Here is a 20,782-nt window from a genome sequence, read left to right as displayed (position 1 = left end):
AAAATTTTCTTCTCAATGAAAAATATTTAAAACACTCACATATAGTCATGGAACAGAAAATAGAAGACAGACAGACACACACACACACCATGGCTGTTACCTCTAAAAAAGCAGGGCAGGCGGTCAACAGCTATCCCACTCATGCTCGGATGGACAGGAGTCCGCAGGAGCGGGAAGAGCTGGCGGGCACCCGGGGGTACAAAGGGCAAGTCTGACAATGCGCTACAAAGAACTACGGCAGCCCCGAGGGGGCCCTGACGGGGTCAGTGGTAGGTACCCTCACATGACTCGTGCACACTGTGTATCGGATGAGCTTTACTGACACCATAGCACCTTAACTACTAAAAAAATGAACTTAATTCTAAGAAAAAAGTTCATTTCTAAAAATAAAGCACCCTCCTCGGTTAAGAAAATACTTCCATGTAAATGAGACATACTGTCATGAGACTAAAAAGAGATTCTTTGATGTTTACGGAAAGCTCATACACATACACAAGAATAAATGGCATCATTCTGAAGATGACTTGTAGTTACCATTTGCATACGGTGTGACCATCTTCTTGTTGGTCATTACACGTGCTGTAGCATTATTCACCTGAAAACAGAAAGAGGGGGTGGGGGGAAGTAGACCACATTAAGGAACATGGAGGTGCTCACCCAATCACATACTCAATTTAAAATGCAAATTTCAGAGCACTGATTTAAATAATTAATATAGCGATATAAAATATTAATATATAGTATTTTAATTAAAGCGTTTATTAAATGAGGCTAACAAGAGTAAAATGTAGTTTCTTACTCTCCAAATGGAAAACTAGGGCCACTTTACCACCCAGTCCTCCAAAGACAAACGGCATTTGCAAACTCTTTGGAGATCTTAAACAGAGAAGTCTCTGTGTTAAGGAAAACATAAGAAAACAGTAAATTAGAAACAACTCTGTTTTCCCATGAACTTTGAAGTTCATTAGTAAAATAGAGGCTTGCCACATGGGTCAGAAAATAAATTTACAGGAAGGTAAGAAAATAAATCTGTGGATTCCACCTATTCTAATGGCCAGCATTTTGATATACTTGTATCAGATTTTCCTGTTTGAAGTTAGTCGACCAACACAGGAACTTAGACTTCCACACTGACAGTCTTGAGAAACACTGTGGATTTTCTAGACTACGCGGTCTATCCGTTTATAAAGAAAGTTTTCAGGAGGCCTTTCAATTAGGCACTTAAAAGAACTGAAGACAGAACTGTTTCACGGTGCTGTGCACCCTCAGCAGAGAACAGCACCATGCACAGCATTCTCCGTGTGGGGGTGGGGGATGCAGAGACGGTGCTGGGGAAGGAAAGCGGAAGCGGCCTGAGGTCAGGGCACGGCCGTCCAGTGGCAGAACCAGCCTCGGCACTCTGGCGCTCTGGCGGGATGGGACGCCTCACCAGAGTCTTATTACACACGGTGCTGTCAGGTCATAAAACCGGTCAGTTTTGAAAAAAATGATCAAACACACAAAATATAAATGTCTTACTTTGCCTCTGGAAAACTGACATTATTTTGTATAACAACGATAAATTTATGTTACAAAAAGACCAATTTTTAGGTAAAACTGGAACTAAAAATGCTTTAGGATGTTTTGCAGGATTTGTAGAGTGGCCGTATGCCTATATGAGGAAAAGAGCTTGAAACTCCATTTACTCTAGTTTGACCCACCGAATACCATAAACATTTCACATTTAAAAAGAAAGAATGAGATACAACAATGATGAGACTGAGAGCATGCTGTTAAAAAACACACACACACAAATAAAAAAAAGGAAAAAACAATCACTTTTGGAAAGAAGGGAAAAGTGAAGAGCGAGGCTCTCACGGACAGGAATGAAAATGGGGCAAGAGCTTACAGTCGCCGCTAGAGCAGAATGCACCCAGGCACTTAAAAGAAAAAATGGCCAGAACCAATCAGAGGCCATCAGTCAGCAAAAGAGACCAATAGCTGCATGTAACAGAGAAAGGGCGGGAAAGGAATAGGGGGAGGGACGGCAGCGGAACTTGGGCGGACGGACTGACAAAAAGGCAGGGAAAAGAGTGTCACGGGCAGGAAGGAGAGTCATCAAGAGCAAAGAAGGAACAGTCGCAGCTCTAAATGGAGGTTTGGGAAAGAGGAAAAGTAGGAAAGGAAGCAGGGCAGGAAATGCATTAATAAAACCAGCCAAATTGGAGTTCAGTAACTCTGAGTAAGATGTGCAAGGGGAAAAAATCACCATGACGTCAGTATCAAACAGCTCAGAAGGCTACAAAACAATGTACATACAAAGTCCAGGCGGCATTACTCAACAGCATTGAAAATAAAAGGGGGGGGGGAAGGGAAAGGAAGAGAGGCAACAAGTCAAATCACATTTTGTCGTGTTAATGTGAGATGGCAGATGGACTTTTTCTTTCTTATTTAATTGTTTTGTAATTACGTTTTATAAAGCTTCTTCTCTAGTGCTTTGGTTTCACTTACCGCCAACGGGCACCATCGCCAGCATTGTGTATAGTTACCATGGAAAGAGTGAGTCAAGTGGAGGGCCCTAAATGCTAAACCATTGGAAAGGGAGGGGGGAAGAAAAGCAAAATATGCAGACATCTTACTCAAAATGGTGGCTTTCATATTTCATACTTTCCAAAACTGGGAGAGGGGAAAGGAGCCAGTTAACCTTCATTGCCTTTTTAAGAAGGGCTGGTGAGTGCCAGGTAGCCAACAGTTAGATTGACAGTACGCTCACCAGGCAACCATCAAACCCTCTGTTTGAGAATTTCTTGACATTAAATATATTTGATGAGTTTCGGATTCTTTCCTTCCTCCCCACAACCTCTATGATCTTCTATTCTTTGCTTATCACACACATGGAGGCGAACTGGCCTCCCGAGAGAGAAAGAGAGAGAGAGAGAGGGAGGGAGGGAGAGAGAGAGAGAGAGAGAGAGAGAGAGAGAGAGAGAGAGAGAGAGAGAGAGAGAGAGGGAGGGAGAGAGAGGGAGGGAGAGAGAGGGCATTGGCTGGCCCCTTGATTTATTACAGGATACAATGTTATAAATTGGAGAGTGATAGACATTTTTAAAGTTTGTTTTATTTTGGCCCGATCACAGGAATTTGGAGTCTTGCAAACTGAAGCAAAGGAAAAAAATCAAGAGAGCAGAAAGACGAGCACTTGGGAAGAAAAAGGTAAATGAAAAGTGCACACACACACGCACACAAGTAAACCAAGACTTAAAACCCCCAAACAACAAAAAAGGCAGGGGAGGAGGGTAGAAGTGTTACTTTTATACATTTTAGTGCAAGGAGGTGAAGGACACAGAGACACAAACACACATACATGTGCCACACACACACACACACGACAGACAGGGTTCCAAATGTGAAATCAGTGAGGCAATACACAAAAAGAGAAACAAAAATATAAACCAGAAATTGAATTATTGAAGACATGCACCTCGATTTTACGGCCCTCTACCACGGTGCCGTGTAATTTCTCCCTGGCCCTGTCTGCATCAGCACTATTCTCGAAAGTTACGAACCCGAATCCCTGCATGCAGCGGGAGAAGGGGGGGAAAACATGCACATCGTTATATTGAAATACTGATCTCTTGGTAAATAGAGAAAAAAATATCATAGTATGAAACTGACATCAGCAACAACTCAGCAATATGCTCCTGAAGTCACGTTTGTGGACCATGCATATTTTGTAAAGGGAAATTAAATCCACTAAAAGAATAAAGAACTGTAGTGGTAGTAATAATAATAATGTAATTAACAACAATAATAATAACAATAATAAAGAAAATAAAACATAAAGCATGTGAGGCCAGACCAAAATTAAGGTACAGAGTTACTCGGGTCAAATTATTCATCCAAAAATTTGAGTATTTTTTAAAAAACATTCTACCTTTCTCTCCCAACTCATGCTGTTAATATTTGTGTCCTTTTATGTAATATTAAAAACTACTTAATTAAATCAATTATTCCCTAGTAACTTCTACATGAAACCTGATATTTAAGTATAATCACTATATAATGGAGATTTTTTTGGGAGGTCTAATCATTTTAGCCCCATTTTGCCTCTTGCTCATACTACCATTAATTCCTTTGGGATTAAGATAATTTAAGACAAAATCTTAATATACAGTTCTGCAGGTGCTGCATGCAGTGAAGGAAAGCACGCATGTTCACCCAAGCAAATGTAACTATTGCCAAGCAAGGGTCAGTCACATAAGACCCTTCTTCAGTGCCAACTGTAAATGACCAGACTGGCACAGAGTGAAAATGCAGGGGTGGGCAAAAGTAGGCTTATGGTTCTGAGTGCACAGACTACTTATTAATTATTGTATTATTTTCCATACAAACAACTCTAAGCCTACCTTTGCCCACCCCTGTAGGTTCAGCTGAATTTCAAAACATTGCTTGTCCAAATTTACGGAAGTTGCACGTTTGTTGACATCTGCACCTATTACTAAAAGTATCAGCAATTTTCCACACGTAGAGAAAAAAGGAAGTCAAAAAGGCAGTGGAAATGAGATCTACATTAGTGGCATCAGTTGCATACTATTCGACAGGAAAAGAACACCATAGAACAGCAATACAGTTGCTACTCGAGTTAGGACTAATTAATTTGTATACTGTAGATACTGCCAAAAAAAAAACCAAAACAGAAAACCCCCACGTGGCTTTTGTTCATTACGGGGACAAAGCAGGAGACCAGGAGTTAACCCACTTTACTGCTCACATTATATTTGAAAAGACTGTCTGGGTTACAGTACTACTGGTTAACTTCAACATCAGCGGGATTTACTGTATTCTTTTTTTTTAAAGGATTTACTATATTCTTCTACAACTATTTCACAAAGCATTATATCAGTTTCATTTTAGGTGCTTTGTCCTTATCTTTCCACTTTGCAACTAAAATTTTCTCAAGCTATTTACATCTGTAGAGTGGTTAATTCTTAGGGTTTTCTGGGAAACGCCTCATTTCTCAATAGCTTCACTGTCCCTCTAGCATTCTTTGAACATTTTGTTGTAGAATAAGGATAATCTGGATTCCTTATGTTTACTCATACACAAAACCTGTTCTTCACTGAGATGGTAAACTGTGCCTTGCTTAGTCAAGTTTTATAACAGCAACTCCATGATTTTGAAGGACCTGGCTACACAGAATTCAAAACGCTTATATGATTGGGAGGAGAACCATGGAGGATTCCAATGGATCGTCTCTACCACCGTAAATACTCTAGAACGTGCAACGTTAAAATTTTAAACGTATGTTGCTTGGGATAGAACATCATGGGTAACTTTAGTTAATATCTCCCTTAAAAATGGAAATGTGTTGAAAATTTCAATGGGAACACATTTGGAAAGTTAAATTTTGATGTTGGCACTTTGACAACTCCAGGTATACAAGGGCAAGTTACTAATTACGCCATTTGTTGTTTACACTGGATCTGCTGAAGACAGGGAACCAGGTCTCAAATTCTGGAGAACCCTCCAAAAAGTAAAACCTTTTAAGAGAGATCACAGATAGCAATGAATTTTTATATCACATTTTAGGAGTATTATTAGCTGTAATCCAACTGACTGTCATGGCCTCACACATTGTATGCCTTGGGTTAAGTTACTAATACATTAGTACTTGTATAACGGATTATGTGCAGACTAAAGCTATATTTTTAAGTAGAGCATGATGACTACATCTATATACATACATATACACATATATACATGTTTGTCTTTTAAATACAACCATGGGGCAGAAAGGATACACCTGCTGGTTCCACTTAGAAGGTAAAGAAATGGAGTCAGACGGAGGTTAAGTACTCAGTCGCCAACAAGGCTCAAAGCATCAACGAGGCCTTCTTCCTTCCCTGTGGCTTCCTCCTGCAGCTAATGGTGAGGAAACTAGACAGAAGTTCAGCTTGAAATCCAAGTATTCTATTTACTAAACTACATCAGTCCCAAAGTCCTTACAATTTTCTTGCTCAAATCTCATCACTGACTGTGTTCTATGACCTTCCTTGCTGGAGTGCGGGCAGGACACCTGTGGCACACCGACTGCAAGTCCTGCAGTGTCAGTGTCACAAACACTGACACCGTGGGGTCGGCAATGGCCAAGTTTAACATTCAAGTTTGCTTGTGTAAGATTTTTGCCAATAATGACCTTAATATTCTGGAAAAAGAAAGGTGCTTAATCCATCCAAGGAAATGCTAATCAAGACACCAAAGAGAGGAGAATAAAGCCATCTCTACAGGCATCGTCACCCAGGGGAAGAGGAGGAAGGACTGGTTGACACTTTGGGAGACCTGAGGAGAAACAGAGGTAAGAGGATTTCTTCTTTCCTTTGAAGATACGCGGACCTTGTGGCAGGCAGAAGAACGACCCCCCAACCCATGTCCTAGTCCCCGGAACCTGCGACTATGTTACCTTACGTGGCAAAAGGGATTGTGCAGGTGAGATTAAATCAGTGATCTCGAGATAGGGAGATCACCCTGGATTACCCAGGAGAGCCCAGTGGGATCACCAGGGCACCCATCTGTGAAAGAGGGAAGCAGGAGAGTCAGCGTTGGAGTGTGGCGGCCTGAGCAAGTCTGGCCTCCTGGCCACTGCTGATGGATTTGGAAAGGGGCTGAGGCCAAGGAACAGCGCTGCAAAAAGTGAGGAAGTGGATGACCCCTGAAAACCCAGTGTCCAGGGACACTTGGACCGTAGCCCAGAGAGACCCATTTTGGACGCTTGTCCTCCAGAGACGCACGGTAATGAACCCGGGCGGCACTAAGCCGCCACATCTGCGTAAGTTGTTCAGAAGCAACAGGCCATTATATATACCTCACAGAACTCAAGTCTGATCAGGAAGGGGAGAAGCACAACCAGCATTTTAAACATACTGGTCTTAAAATACTCTTTTCTCATGCTGAAACTTCAAACAGGTTGTTTTCTACCAACCCAACTAATACTTCCTTATCTGTCACATTCACAATTTGGTTTCATGAATATTCATTCAAATAAAGCCTGAAAACTTGTTTTAATGGACAGTGTTCTTCAATAAAATTTCACATTTTTGAAAAGGTGCCAGGAACTCAGTTAAGGATATTCACAGATTACTCAGGCTTAAAAAGTTACTAATAGGAAAATATGCTCACATAAAATTATGTTTTAATATCCCTTCATTCTCAAAAATCTAATTCATATTATGTTTGGCCATTAACATCTCTTGCTTTAAAAAAATTAATAAAATTATGTCTAATCCTAACACATTTTCCCAAGAAGGGCTTCAAAATGAGCATTCAGTGTGTCAAACGGGAACTAATAACCAGTCTGAATAGCTTCAAAGTCAAACGAAGATTTAATCTCAAACTCTTAACAAGGGTAAATATATCATGTATGTAAGAAGATAAAAAACAGCTAAAAAGTGAACTTTCATTTTTAATTAAAAAATGATGTAAGCAGTGTCCGTCAACACCAGCAGCTATCAGATAGAAATGTAACACGATCCACACACGGAATTTAAAATTTTCTCCTGGCCACATTAAAAAAATAAAACTAGGTGACATTAACTTCAAGAAATTACTTTACTTAACCCAATACATACAACATGCTATCATTTCCAACGGGCATCAACACACAACCATTACTAGTGAGATGTCTGACATTCTTCGTTGAATCGGTGTGCGCTTCACACCAAAAGCACATCTCAGTTCAGACCCACCACCTCTCACGGGCCCGACACAGCCCCTGGAGGGACAGTGCAGGCCTGCATGCTCTACACTTTCACCTGAGGTTCCCAGTCCCCAAAGTCCTTCTGTGGTGACAACGGAAACACACCAGTATAAAGTATAACATCAGTGGTTGCCAGCTCCCTAAGCTGTCTTTTGTGAAATCGAGGAATGGTGTGTTTATTGGTTGTGGTTAAAGCTTCTTGTGAGTGACAAAAATTTCATCACCTGCCTTGACATCATCAAGGGCACACAGGAGCCGAATAACTGTCACCTTTTTAGTCTGGCCTCAGACTGCAATAAATAACAAGCAATAGGATGAGCAATGTAAAAGTACTTTTTAATTGGTATAATCTTTGAATTTTTCCATCTCAGAAGAATGAGAAAGAAAATTTACCATGTAACTTTTTAGGGAGAAATCAAAAGCAGACGGTTCTCCTGGGTATGGCCAGAACACAGAAATTAAAAAATAAATAAAAGAAAAATAAAACTAAAACCCATAAAATGGTAACAAAAGAAAATAAACTAAGCCCTTTGGAAATACATGCATTGTTAATTCAGTTTTAAGTATGATAAAAAACATTTCACTTCAGCATTATCTATCAAATTTTACTGAAAATCACAAAAGTCGATTTAGTGCAATTTCAAAGACAGCCTTCTGACCATATTTTGAAAGAAATAAATATTCTTCTTTTCATGAAATTGAAAGCCAGGGAAACAGGCAGGAAGTTGGAGCACATCACTTGTGTCTGAGGAGCAGAAGTGGAGCTTCTATCTTCTCTAACTTGTAGCTTAAACTTAAGCCCAGCCCCAAACCACATCTCCATCACCCCAGGAATCCACCCGAGAGGAGAAAGAACATAGTGACTAAAATTTGCTAGAAATCTCGATAATTGTTGCTGTGCTCTACTTTGTAGTCTTTCAGTCAACTTAGTAATTGGCACTGTCTGAAGAAGTACAGAGCTCCTACACAGTCAGTGTTTATAATACATATACACCCCTTCAAGTGACAACACCACCAGAAGTATATTGAAAAAACTTTGTGGAAAATATGATTAGAATATGTGTATTTTTTAATTTAATAAGCCTGATAATTATCATGAATGTTATGGAGCTGGGTGATGATGAACAGGATGGTGGAAAATCTGAATTTCAACAATGGAATAAACTTTGAAAAACAACAAGTTCTTGGGCACTAAAAGTGTCCAGCAGAGAATTCAAGGTCAAGAGCACTGGGTCCAACTAGGTGACCCTTACTCAGAGTTCTGTTTAAGAGTCTATGTGAGAAAAGACTGGGAGGAAATACATGAGAATGTTTGTGAATATTCTTTTTAATGAGCTATGTATGCTTTATTCATTCCACTTCACTAAATACCATGTTTTCCTCTTATAATCATTTTTAAAAGGGTGCTTTTAAAAAAGTTGTTGCTCAAAGAATCTATATGAAGAGCAACAATATAATTTACTGTCCAAACATGCACTTTAAGGGGGAAAAGGTACATCGTTAATAATTATGCTAAGACGATAGGTATAAACTGGGACTATCCTTGATAAACCAGGACATACGGCTGCTCCACCTGTACCTCCTTGTTTATACTCTGTCATGACTGGTGAAATGTGGAGAATCGACAGAGCTACACATGTCTGAATAATTCTTTTCTAGAATTCCGTTTGAGTACAATTAATTAGTTTTTTGGCAGGGGTGCCATTTTTTCATCCTATATCCTTACTGCACATTTTCAAAAGCATAATCTATCTGTTTCAGTTAATCACAGAAAATTAAATACAGCTGACTTCATGTTTATACAAAGGAATAGGGAATAAAAAGATTTTAAAAAAATGACAGGAAACAATTTATAGTGTGCATGTGTATGCATGTAAATGATATATATTCATTCCATAATCCAGGTAAATCAAATCCAGAATATGAAGGTCAAAGAAGAAAAAAGGAAAATAGCAACAAAGAAACAATTACTTCCTGAAAGCACAGAAATTCTACTCTGCAGGCAAATGTAGAGGTAGGAGACTGGCAGGCAGGGAGGGGCATGGAAGCGTAACAATGTCCACTTATAATTTTAAGTGGGTATATTCTAAACCCCTGGGCTGAAAGTCTCATTATTAAAAAGAACAAAACAAAACAAAAGACATGGTAAAGAGTTGTTTTTTTGTTTTGGAGCCATTCGGTTAAATACTGCATTACATGTAAGTACAACTTATCTAAAAATTAATTTGTGACTAGTTTTTCCATTACTGCTCCAAAAAAATTCAATAAAGGTAATTTCTATACAGAAAAGCACTCTTAAAAGACTGAACAACTCTTTTCTTTTTAAAACAAGACTTTATTTTTTAGAGAGAAGGGGCGAGAGGGAGATAAATGTCAATGTGTGGTTGCCTCTTGTGCGCCCCCAACTGGGGATCTGTCCCGCAGTCCAGGCCTGTGCCCTGACTGGGAATTGAACCTGTGACCCTTTGGTTCGCAGGCCTACACTCAATCCATTGAGCCACACCAGCCAAGGCTGACTGAACAACTCAACAAAAGGACCACATAAGTTTTCTTTTCTTGGGCTCCTTTCAAGACATGTTGTGATTTTATAGTCAACCCCAAACATATTAGACGTGAGAAATGAAACTTAATTTACAAAAAGAAAAGCACTGGTTAATTTTATCTAAGGTGGATTCCAGAAGAGGCATCGAGGTATTTATGTTGGTTTAACTCCAACATAAATCTCTATTACCAAGCCTCAAAGCAGCTCCAGAGGAACCCACTCCAGCAAAGAACTCTGGGTGACAACAGTTAAGAAGTACGAGGATGAAGACAGGTTTTGTACCAGTCCTTGAAGGCAGACTGAAGACAATCCAAATTCTGTGCTTTGTTTTAAAACGTGTACCAATCAGTAACAGTCTGTCTATCCTTCAGCGGCCCAAAGGAAAAGGGGCAGCGAGGCCACAGCACCTGGCTGAGAGAGGCAGCATGTGCTTCTGGATTCCCCACACAGAAAAGGAAGGCTTGTGTCATTTAAAAATGAAAGTTACAAGGGAGAAGCAATCGAATCGGGCAAATTTAAAAATCCTTGAAGTCAATGAAAGAACCCTCCAGAAAGATCAATTTCCTTTGCTTCAAAGAATTCAATCAAATTACTTTGTTGGTAAGGAGCAAGTCCTCAATGCCTGATGAAATTATACTGGGCTTTTCAGTTGTTAGAGTCTCGTTAAGGACATTGTAAGTGCATACACTTAAAAACCGAAAACATTTAAACCGCTACTTTAGATAAACAGTGTAGTCAACAATCTTCACATATTCATTTTATATTCATGTGCTTCACATCTCTAAACCAGTCATTTTTTTCACTTTGTATCTAAAAAGGTCACAAAAACAAAAGCAAACTATATGACAAAGAAATAGATATCCACTGTGAGGAAATCACAAGCATACATAGTTTTACTGGTTACAGTCTGAATCTATTTCACTTTAAAAATACTTACCAAGTAAGTGCTGGAGAAAGTTCTGTATAGGCATAGTAATCGTTTTTTGTTTTAACTGAAAACTGGAAGCTTAGAGTATAATTACCTCTTTAATATTAAAGAATAGTTATTATGGTCAGAATTAAACACTTTTAGTGTTGATGGAGTCTATAAAGGAAGGGAATAATGATCAGGAGCATTAGAATAGTACATACATTTGTATCAGTGCAGACGGGGGCAGCCAGCATATATAACTCTGTAGATACGTGTTATTAATTACCAAAGATTGGTGAATTTGGAATAAGAAATTAGATAGCAATAAACAGTACGTTAAATAAAGCAAATAATTGAGATTTAATCATAGCCAAGGGCTATCTTTAAAGTTCAGTAGGGCCGATCAAATGAAAATTAATTAAAAAACTGGTCTTACCTAAAAACACAAGTGGAACTGAACAAGCAAGGTAAAAATTTATGAGCTTGGCCACAGCTGACTGTGTCTGTGGGGTCTATTTAATTTGTTGAGGAGGAAGAAAACTTTCAAATAAAACTTTCCAAAATTGATCTCATCAGATCTTTTCTTATAATGCCATTATAAAACTTTACCATTTGCTCATTCCTAAAAACACCACTGCTTATAAAAAATTCTAAATCATACAGATTGTGAAATTAATAGTAAATTATTAAGGAAAAATAAGTTTTAATTAAAAATTTCAGTTCTTATGTAGAACACATTTAGGAGAGAATACACATATCAAACGGCACACTGTTACTTCTTTCATTTTTATGCAAAAAAACCCCAACAACAACAAAACCAACAAAAAACCACCCACTGTCCTTGTGATTGAAGTGACTACACGGCTGCAGCTCGCCTACCTGGGAGTCACTTAAAGGAGGAAATCAGTTCACAGCAAAGTCCTGAGTCACTATATTCCCTGTATTTAAGCCTTGTTAAAATTCATTCAAAAGAGAGAGCGAGTCAACTGAAGGACTGGAACAGTAAAGTTGCTCCTAAGTACGTCATTTCAAAGTTCAGTTCTTAAAAGCTGAACTGAATTTCACTTTCTCCAGTCTTCTCTCTTCTCCGTTCATGCAGGAAGCTTAGGGCACGAAGTCCAGTGAAGGACGGGTGTCTCCCGGGCCCTGTCTTCCTGGCTGCCACACCAGCCCCTCAAACCTCTCTCTCGTCTTCCCCATCATTCTCCCCATTTAAGTATTAAGTTAAGGTTTGGCCATGTGGCAGCTTATTTTTAGAGATCATCTAATCCATGCTAGATAGCTGGGAATACTTTGTGCAGGCTTGAAAAACAGCTTAAGTTTTCTGATTACTTACTGTTTAAAACACAACAAAACTAAAAAGAAACCAAGCACACTTAATACTGAAATGGAGCTTACCTTAGAGCCGCGTTCATTAAAGATTATTTCTACATCTAGGATTTTGCCAAACTGCTGCAGAGACAAAAACGAAATATTTGCCTATCGTCAGCTTTTTATCCACATACTTTACTGTCTTCTGAAAAAGAGACAGGGGCGCTCTCCCCCCTTCAAACGACCCATTCAATGCCCACGTTTCTACTCGCTGGTCGGGTCCCAGTGCCAGTGCCTGAGTTCTCCTTACCACTGAGCGGATCATCTCCCCGTTTCCACTCCTTCTCCACCTCCCTCGCTCACGCGCTGCCCACCTCTTTGCAGTGGGAGCTGTCTTCAGGACACATGCAGACAGTCGCCCTACTGCGTGCTTCTTCACAGAACCAGGGATGTTCCCCACTATGTCTCTACTATTTTAAATGTGTCAGTTTTAAGAAGTAAATCCTAAGTAGAAAGATTTGAATGCTGTTTTGCTTCCCCTTTTTTCCTTCAATTTATGAAAGTAGATCGTGTTCATTGCACAATTCGAAAATACGGATAAATAAAAAGGCAGGGGGAAGCAGAAAGCGAGGACCACTTACAATCCCACCACTTCAGTTCTGGTCCACGGCCTTCCGGGCTTCCCCTCAGGCATGTATTGGGACGGAAATATTTCCACATACTACCCTTATTTTTTTAACTCAATATACTATGAACAACTTTCCAAGTCAATAAATACGTGTTTATTATTTCTACAGGTTACATGTTATTTTCCATTACACTTAAACATTCATGGACATTATGTATGACCCCATTTATCTGCCACTTTAATTTTTCTGCAGTGAACATCATCAAGAATATCTTAAATAGAAACTCTGTTTTGTAATTAGTTAAATACTTTCACATTTGGAAAAATCAAACAACGCTAAAACCACAACCTGTAAGTAACCCTACGGTGGGGTAGCTGGCGGCTGACGGGAGGGGCCCGCACAAAACCATGACCATTTGGAGAAGGTGTGCACACGTGACAAGGCTGTCTCAGTGGACGCTTGACAGACTGCGCTGAAGGGGTGCGTGGTAACTCTCCCGATACTGTCTAGCTCACACTTCTCCCCGAGCACCACACTCATATACACTGTACCCAGGTATCCGTTTCGCTTGGATTTCAAAGCAGACTTTGGGGAATGTGCAGAAACTAAAAAATGAGAAGAGCAAAACAGAAACTGTGCTTTCTCTCTGGGCTGAAACATCACTATCTTTATTAAACACATGTATTAAGAGCCCAAGTTTTCTAGAATAAGGCTTCTGGGCTTGCTTCCTGTTTCATCCCTTAATGGAAAATAGTAAAAGTCAAGGAAAGAGGAAAATGTCTTATTTTAGGTAGAAGGCCATTTTATTTTTTTCCTATACCTTTCCTGTAAAATTATGATTTATATGGTATTCTAGAGTGTGTATCCTTTTATGTTTTCTAATGCCTCCTTCTAGAGTACGGACTGCTTTCCTTGTATGGTTAAAAAAACTGCGGCTGAAAGAAGCTACTCATCATTTACGGAGCTAAGAAATCGAGCGCGGAATGCCTGCTCTTTACCGATGCAACTGTCCTCAGGAACAGGGACCAACTACACAGAAGAAGAAAGAGCAACCAGGCACCCCTTGCAAGGAGATGTAATTTCTTGCAGTCACTGCCTTATGGGAAGGTATAATACACTCCAGGAGATCGCTGGTAAGTGGCCCAGGCCGAGTTTCAGTGGACAGCACACTTCTGACCTGAGAACGCACTCCATTCTCATAGCGCTCCAGAGACGGAGATGCCATATTATCTCTGATAACTCAGTAAAGAACCTAATAGCTCCTACTTCCAGGAAGCTGCTTCTTAAATGTGACCTAAATTCTCTATGCCACTCTTTATATCTTCTGTTGCTCTCTTTTCTGGAGAGATGAGACCAGCTGGTTGCCATTTTCTGAGTAAAAGCTCTCTTCAAGTTCTTCAAGAATATCCCAAATCCCCACCCTGGCCTTGCCTTCCACATGCAGCACACACCCAGGTAACAGCTGAGTGACAGCTTTGCTCCAGGTCTTGTCACCAGGAAGTGGCCAACCAAGACTTAAGGAATGGGATTTGCTTTTCTGATGAAGCACCAGGCTGTGATACGAATAAAATTTGTTAAAAGCCCAATTATCTCTTTGTCCTAGTTCCAGGTAAGAGCTTGCTCAAATTGTAACAGGCAACAACACATGGCCCAGGAGAAAATTAGGTTCTTGGCCGTCGCTCCCTTTCCAACAAAGGAAATCTCCGCTGTTGCACTTTGCGTTTCACGGCAGCGACTCCAGGAAGAACTACACGGCTGGAAGGGCGCAGCGGAGGCCGCACACCGACCCCCTGTACCCGATTGCAGATACTGGTCTTGACATTGTTGCGTTGTAAGCAAGGAGGTGAAAACAAAACACAGGTACTATCTGCTGTCACAGATATTTCCTTTAATGTGTAGCACTCTGAAAGGCAGGGGTTACTCCTCATCCTGATTTTAGCACTGAACGTCTCACGTCCCAAGCAAACGGTCACCTTATTTATATGAGAATTTGCAAGGCTGATGGCTAGTAGACAGGTGGCAGGAAAAGTTTCCGGTAACAATATTGCCTTACCCCAGGATCTTTCTCAATGTATTTGTAGTTTTGTCCTAAAGTACCAATGACTAATAATGTTCCTGGTGGGTTAAATTATACTTTAGTTGTAAAGTCACAAAAGGACTTCAGAGACTCACCCCAAACATCTGCCGGAGGTCGGGGTCCCGGAAGCGGAAAGGAATATTAGAGACGTGCAGCCGTTTGGGGGTGGATTTACTCTCTGAATTTTCACTACTTTGCGTCTGTGACTGCTGGCCATCTGTCTGTGCTCCTCCTTCTGTCTGCTAAGAAAAGAAATAAACAGTAGACAAAAAATAAATACAATTACTTCACAAGAATTAATGTAAAATGAAGTCCTGCCCACTCCCATTGTTCTCAAATAGTGTTTTTAAGCAAAAATTACAGTTGTCCCTTCTCTGAGGGGGAAAAAAAAGATGCTGTGTTCAAAATGCTATAGTTTGAAAATAAAACGTAGGTCTTTTGAGTATCCACAGTACATTAGTAAAGTGGGAGAAACTCTAAATGACTCGCCCAAGATCATGTGGGGATACATCAGAATCACTGAAGATACAAAAACAGCATCATTACTCTTACATTCCTAGTAGACCTTTCTATTTCTGAGATGTTCCTATTTTGAAAATGAAGAGTCTGTTGTATCAGTTATGAAGATCAATGCAATTTTGGTCTACCGTTTCAGGAAATAGGGGAATATATTTATATTTTATTCCCTCTATTAGTTCCAGAGTTTATGACTACTGGGTTCCCAAAGTATTATGATTTAGGAAGAGGAGACACTTGGTGACAATGGCCACTTTTACTTACAAACCGAGGCAGCTTCTTACTTGGAAAGCAGGCTGCACTCGCCTCCCAAACTCACACAAGCCCAGCTACCATGAGCACCGGGGCCGACCTTCTGCAGCCCCGAGCAAAGCTTCGTTGAGAAAATCTGCAAAGGCTTTAAGGTGGCCCGACTAACCCACTGCTCACATAAACGACAGGTCTGTGCACGTCCACAGTGAAAGTGTGCGAGTGGGCGCGCACTTTTAACCGTAAATCTCTTTTGCAGCATCCCAGGCTTGCGTTCATCCAATCTCTTTCCCAATAAATCCTCAACAAAGTTGCTGTGTTGAGAAAAACTTTTGACAAATATCTTACAGGTACGGCACATTCTAAGTATTCAAAAATCATCTATTTTGAAGCATTTGCCTGACAATTTCAGAACCTTATGTTTGTGTTATTTACTGTGTTGTGCCTGCCAAACCCGATGGCTTGCTGAGCTAATTAAAACCAACCACCTTTTAAAACGGGAGTGGAACCTGCTGTTCTTATTATCTCAGTCGGCTTGGAACTGAGTCCCCGACAGAGTCTTCCTGGTGACACAGAACAAACCCCCTCCTGGTGACCCAATGTGCAACTAAAGGAAACTGCAAATCAGAGATACTTTTGGTTCTGAAGATGTTAACAATCATCATAAAGTCTGAGACTTTAAAATATAGAGGATAATCAGGAATAAAGTCCAAACGTGCACCAGCTTTTCAAATGTCAAGCCGAGTGACAGCAGCTTTTCTGTCATTCCATTCAGGCCCTGCAGGTGGCTTCAATGTGCGATGATTCATGTGACTCAAAAATAGCAGAACAGGCAAGAGCCATGAAGCCATGTTCTGCGAAAGTGTAAGGCTTTCTATCATCCATCTGGGCACAGTGCAGACTAAACAAAACAATTCCACCCAAAGAAGAAACTCACTAAGTTACTGAAACAGCATAGAGACACCAAAGCAATAATAAACATGAGCACTAGTTGTGACGAATGCCTATCAGTCACCGGCCCACGGGCCTCTGACACCTCACAGCCGGGTGGCCCAAACCTTGCTTCACTCAGACTTGAAAAGCAGCAGCTCAGGTCCGCAGGAGGCCAGGGTATCACCGTAGAGAAGTTAAAAAGGCCGATTCTAGAGCCAAGCCAGTTTCATACATAATTTATAATGGGTGAGCAAAAGGAGGCGTACAGTTGTTAGGGAGGAAAATAACACAATAGTTAATAAATAATAATACAAGAATAAACTGTTTTGCGAACTCACAACTGTCAACCCTCGTTTGCCCACCCAGTCTCTAGTCCCTGCAGCCTGCACTGTACGTGAAAAGGCAGGATGAATGAAAACCAATGATCACTGTGAAGTATGTTGCCCAAGCACCTTATTTGTTGCTACTGAGCGATTTTTTACAAACCTGATGACACAATTTAAGAAAAGGTTAGAAGCCAGACTGGTTAATTTTCCGGCACTGTAGTGAACACCTACATTTTTAAAAAGTAGGAAATCTTCAGTTCTAGGAAGACTGACAAGTGGAAAAAATGAACTATCATTTCCAAAATTCTCAAGCTTTCTAATTTAATAAAATTTTTTCAATTGAAGTTTAACATACATAATGGATACAAATGCACAAATCATAAGCATACAGATGAATGAATATTCACAAAGAAAGTACTTCCACATAACCATCAAATTAGACCAAGCGGCGCTACTCCAGAAGCACCTTTGAGCTCTACTCCAGTCACCAAGCCCTGCCAAAGGGTCACCACTATCCCAACTTCTGACTCCATAAATGAGTGTTGCCACTTTTGAACTTAGAAAAGCGGGGAGGGACCCATACCATATGTACCCTTTTCTGTCTGCCTTCTTGTATACATTATATTTAATACACATGCATTGTTATAACTCATCTACTCTTTTTCCATTTTATAAACCTACAGAATTTACACAACTGCTTCCAGATCTGGCTCTGAAGTTCTTTGTTACATGTCTTTGGGTGCACATAAGCACGCAGTTTGCTGGGTGTGCCTGGGTCTAGCAGTGGATTATGTGTAAGTTCAGCCTTAATAGACACTGTCAGTTTTTCAAAGTGGCTGTACTAACTTATGCTCAACTGTGTATGAGAGTTCTAGTTGCTCTTAGTATTACCATTTTCATTTTTTAAAAAAGATTTACTTATTTATTCTTAGAGAGAGGTGAAGAGAGGGGGAGAGAGGGGGTGAAAGAAAGACCGATTGGTTGCCCCTTGTATGTGCCCGTCCAGGGACCAGACCCGCAACCCAACCTGTGCCCTGACTGGGAACTGAAATGTTGGCCTTCTGCTTTGTGGGGCACTGCCCAAGCACCTGAGCCACACAGGTCAGGGCACCACCTCCATTTTAACTATTCTGGTGGAAGGCTGTGGCATCATATTATGGCTTTAACATGCTTTCTTCTCTTTAAAACAATGATTCTTTCTTCTTTCCACTTACAGAATTTTGTTAAAAAATGGGAATTCTTGGTAAAATAGTAACTATTTCTTGAGTGCACACTATAGGACAGACCCTTATCTAAGCCTTTTAATAACAATTAATATTTAAATAGAGTTTACTACTTGCAAACAATAGCCTACATTTTATATATTTTAATTAATGTAATTCTTTCAACAGCCCTAACAGTAGGTCCTTTTTTTTTTAAACTTGAGAACATAGTAGGTACTATTTTTTTACCCTACTTTTCAGATGAGGAGTCTGAGGACTAGAAGAACTGCCTCAGAAGTTACAGGAGCAGGCATTCGAACACAGGCACCTGGCCCCAGAGCACGTGTGCTTAACCACTACATCATACTGCACTTTAAATGTACTGCAGTTTAAAACTCTCACAATGCCCTACGAGGCAGGTACTATTATTATCCCCAAGTGACAGAGGCACAGAGAAGTCAAGTCAGTTGCCCACGCAAGGTCGCCTGTGAAGTGGCAGGGCAGGAATTCTGAAGCAGGCGGCGCAGCGTCACGTGCTAACCCACCCCCTTCTCACGCCGCACCGTGCTCTCCTCTCTCACATCCTTGGGACACTCACTGGGAGGGGCAACACCTCTCCCCAGTGGAGCAGGATGGGGGCAGGGGACAAGAAAAGCTCCACAAGAGGTGACATGTACTCTATACCTCGAGAGAAGAGGAGCAGCCAGGCCACAAAGGGGAGGAAAAGCGAGAGGCGGGGCAGCCCGCCAGGCACGCGATGCCAGAGAGCTGCGGAACACACATCAGGGTGAAATGCAGATTTCTGTGCCGAGTGAGCTCAGGAACAGGAAATACACACTGAATACTGAAAGTGATTAAAAGACATATTTCCCATTTGACGTTCTCAACTTTAGGTTCACCTTAATATGGACTAATTACTGAAACAGACAAATCACCAAGAAAAGTAAAAAGGTTTTAGGCTCTGTATTTGTGAAAAGCGGAGAGGTAAGCTGTTCTGAGAAAAATGTCACTCAGCACAGTGTTGGTTTGCTTTGTTTTCTATTGTCAGCGGCTGAGCAACTTGACTGACTGTATAAACAACCTCTGAAGGTTCTGTTCTTCCCTTCTGCAGTCATTTTCCGACCTAGTTTATCCTCTGGGCAGGGGATGAAACAGAAGAGGCTGGAGTCTGTGGACTGAGCGTTTACACTGAGGCCTGGCAGCCGCAACGCCGGACGCAGCCCGGTGCCTGGAGTCCGCACGTCCACGCTTCCGACAGCGCAGCCTCCCCAGCGAGGCCCAGCTCGCTGCCAGCACCGCGGCGCGGCCCAGGGCTCTTCACACTGCACGGCACAGCCAAGTTTTCAGTCTCGACACCTCGTGCTAGAAATGAGGGCTACAAATGTTCTGTTTGGATAAACTCAAACTTTAAAAATCCTTATAACTGGGAAATGGATAAATTTTTCTGACTTTTCTACAAAACAAAAATATTCTAACTATTTATGCACTGTGAATAAATGTTCTGTTATGGACTAAAAGAGAGCTCTGGGCAATACAAGCGAAGTATCGCTTTCCAAGTCGCTATCATAAAACCTCACACCTAATCTGAGATACTAAGGGATATCCTGGTTAATTCAGGAATAATGTTTTGATTCATGAATGATCCCTTTTCTTCAACGTTTAATTTTCCTGTTTTCTGGGATGCTGTCATTCCTTATTTTCACCTCTGTCAGGCTAAAGGGAAAAAGAGGAAATTCAACTTAGCACAGTAAATTTCTAGAGGATCTAATTTATGTCTGAAACATCTATTAAACCAATCCATTTTAATGAGAGTTTGGGTATAGAATCTAGGTTTAAACAATTCCTCTAGAATTCTGAAGGCAACTCCCACCGGTTGCCCAGCCCCTGGCGTTGTTCTTGAGAATCCCAGAGGTACTGCTGGGACTTCCGTCTTCTCGTGTGACTCCCCATCCTCTCCGGTGCAGACTACCCAGACACGCCCAGTGGGAGAAAATTCCAGTGATACGCCCCACTGTGGGTTTCTTCCACTCTGATCTATTTTGCTGGGAATTCTGTGGTCTCATAAATTGGAAATTAATGTCTTTTAGTCCAGGGACGTTTTCTTCAATGATTTCACTGATGATTCCCACCCTATATATTTTGTTCTCTCTTTCTGGAACTTGTATTATTAAATGTTGAGTATTTTGGAATGGTCCTCTAATTTTCTTCTTTTTTTCTGTTTTTCCATCTCTCTGCCCTTTGGCTTCATTTTCTGGGATACTTTATCTGAAAACTTTAGGGGCCAAATGTGTATCGGAGTTCAGAATGTTTAGGATTTGGAAGGCGATGTGGTGCATACCGTATTTTGCTGTGTACAAT

General features: G+C 40.8%; 1 protein-coding gene across 17 annotated transcripts in view; it reads right to left on the bottom strand.

Annotated features, from left to right (window-relative positions):
• The window catches only part of RBFOX2 (RNA binding fox-1 homolog 2), a 255,504-nt gene that overhangs the window by 24,636 nt on the left and 210,086 nt on the right, over positions 1-20,782 (bottom strand). For 12 of the 17 annotated variants that reach the window (XM_045826616.1, XM_045826621.1, XM_045826612.1 and 9 more), the window contains 4 exons: positions 15,294-15,440; positions 12,580-12,633; positions 3,458-3,550; positions 535-595 (listed from right to left, as the gene is read on the bottom strand). In XM_045826616.1, the coding sequence (XP_045682572.1) occupies positions 535-595; positions 3,458-3,550; positions 12,580-12,633; positions 15,294-15,440 (355 nt within the window). The remainder of the gene's footprint in view (positions 1-534; positions 596-3,457; positions 3,551-12,579; positions 12,634-15,293; positions 15,441-20,782) is intronic. The other 5 variants (XM_045826613.1, XM_045826627.1, XM_045826618.1 and 2 more) reach the window with 1 other exon arrangement.

The sequence above is a fragment of the Phyllostomus hastatus genome, unplaced genomic scaffold (assembly GCF_019186645.2).
Source record: "Phyllostomus hastatus isolate PE091 unplaced genomic scaffold, TTU_PhHast_1.1 phas_scaffold_755, whole genome shotgun sequence".
NCBI classification, from domain to species: domain Eukaryota; kingdom Metazoa; phylum Chordata; class Mammalia; order Chiroptera; family Phyllostomidae; genus Phyllostomus; species Phyllostomus hastatus.
Note: the sequence above shows the minus strand (reverse complement) of the source record. Positions and strands in the feature narration are given on the sequence as shown.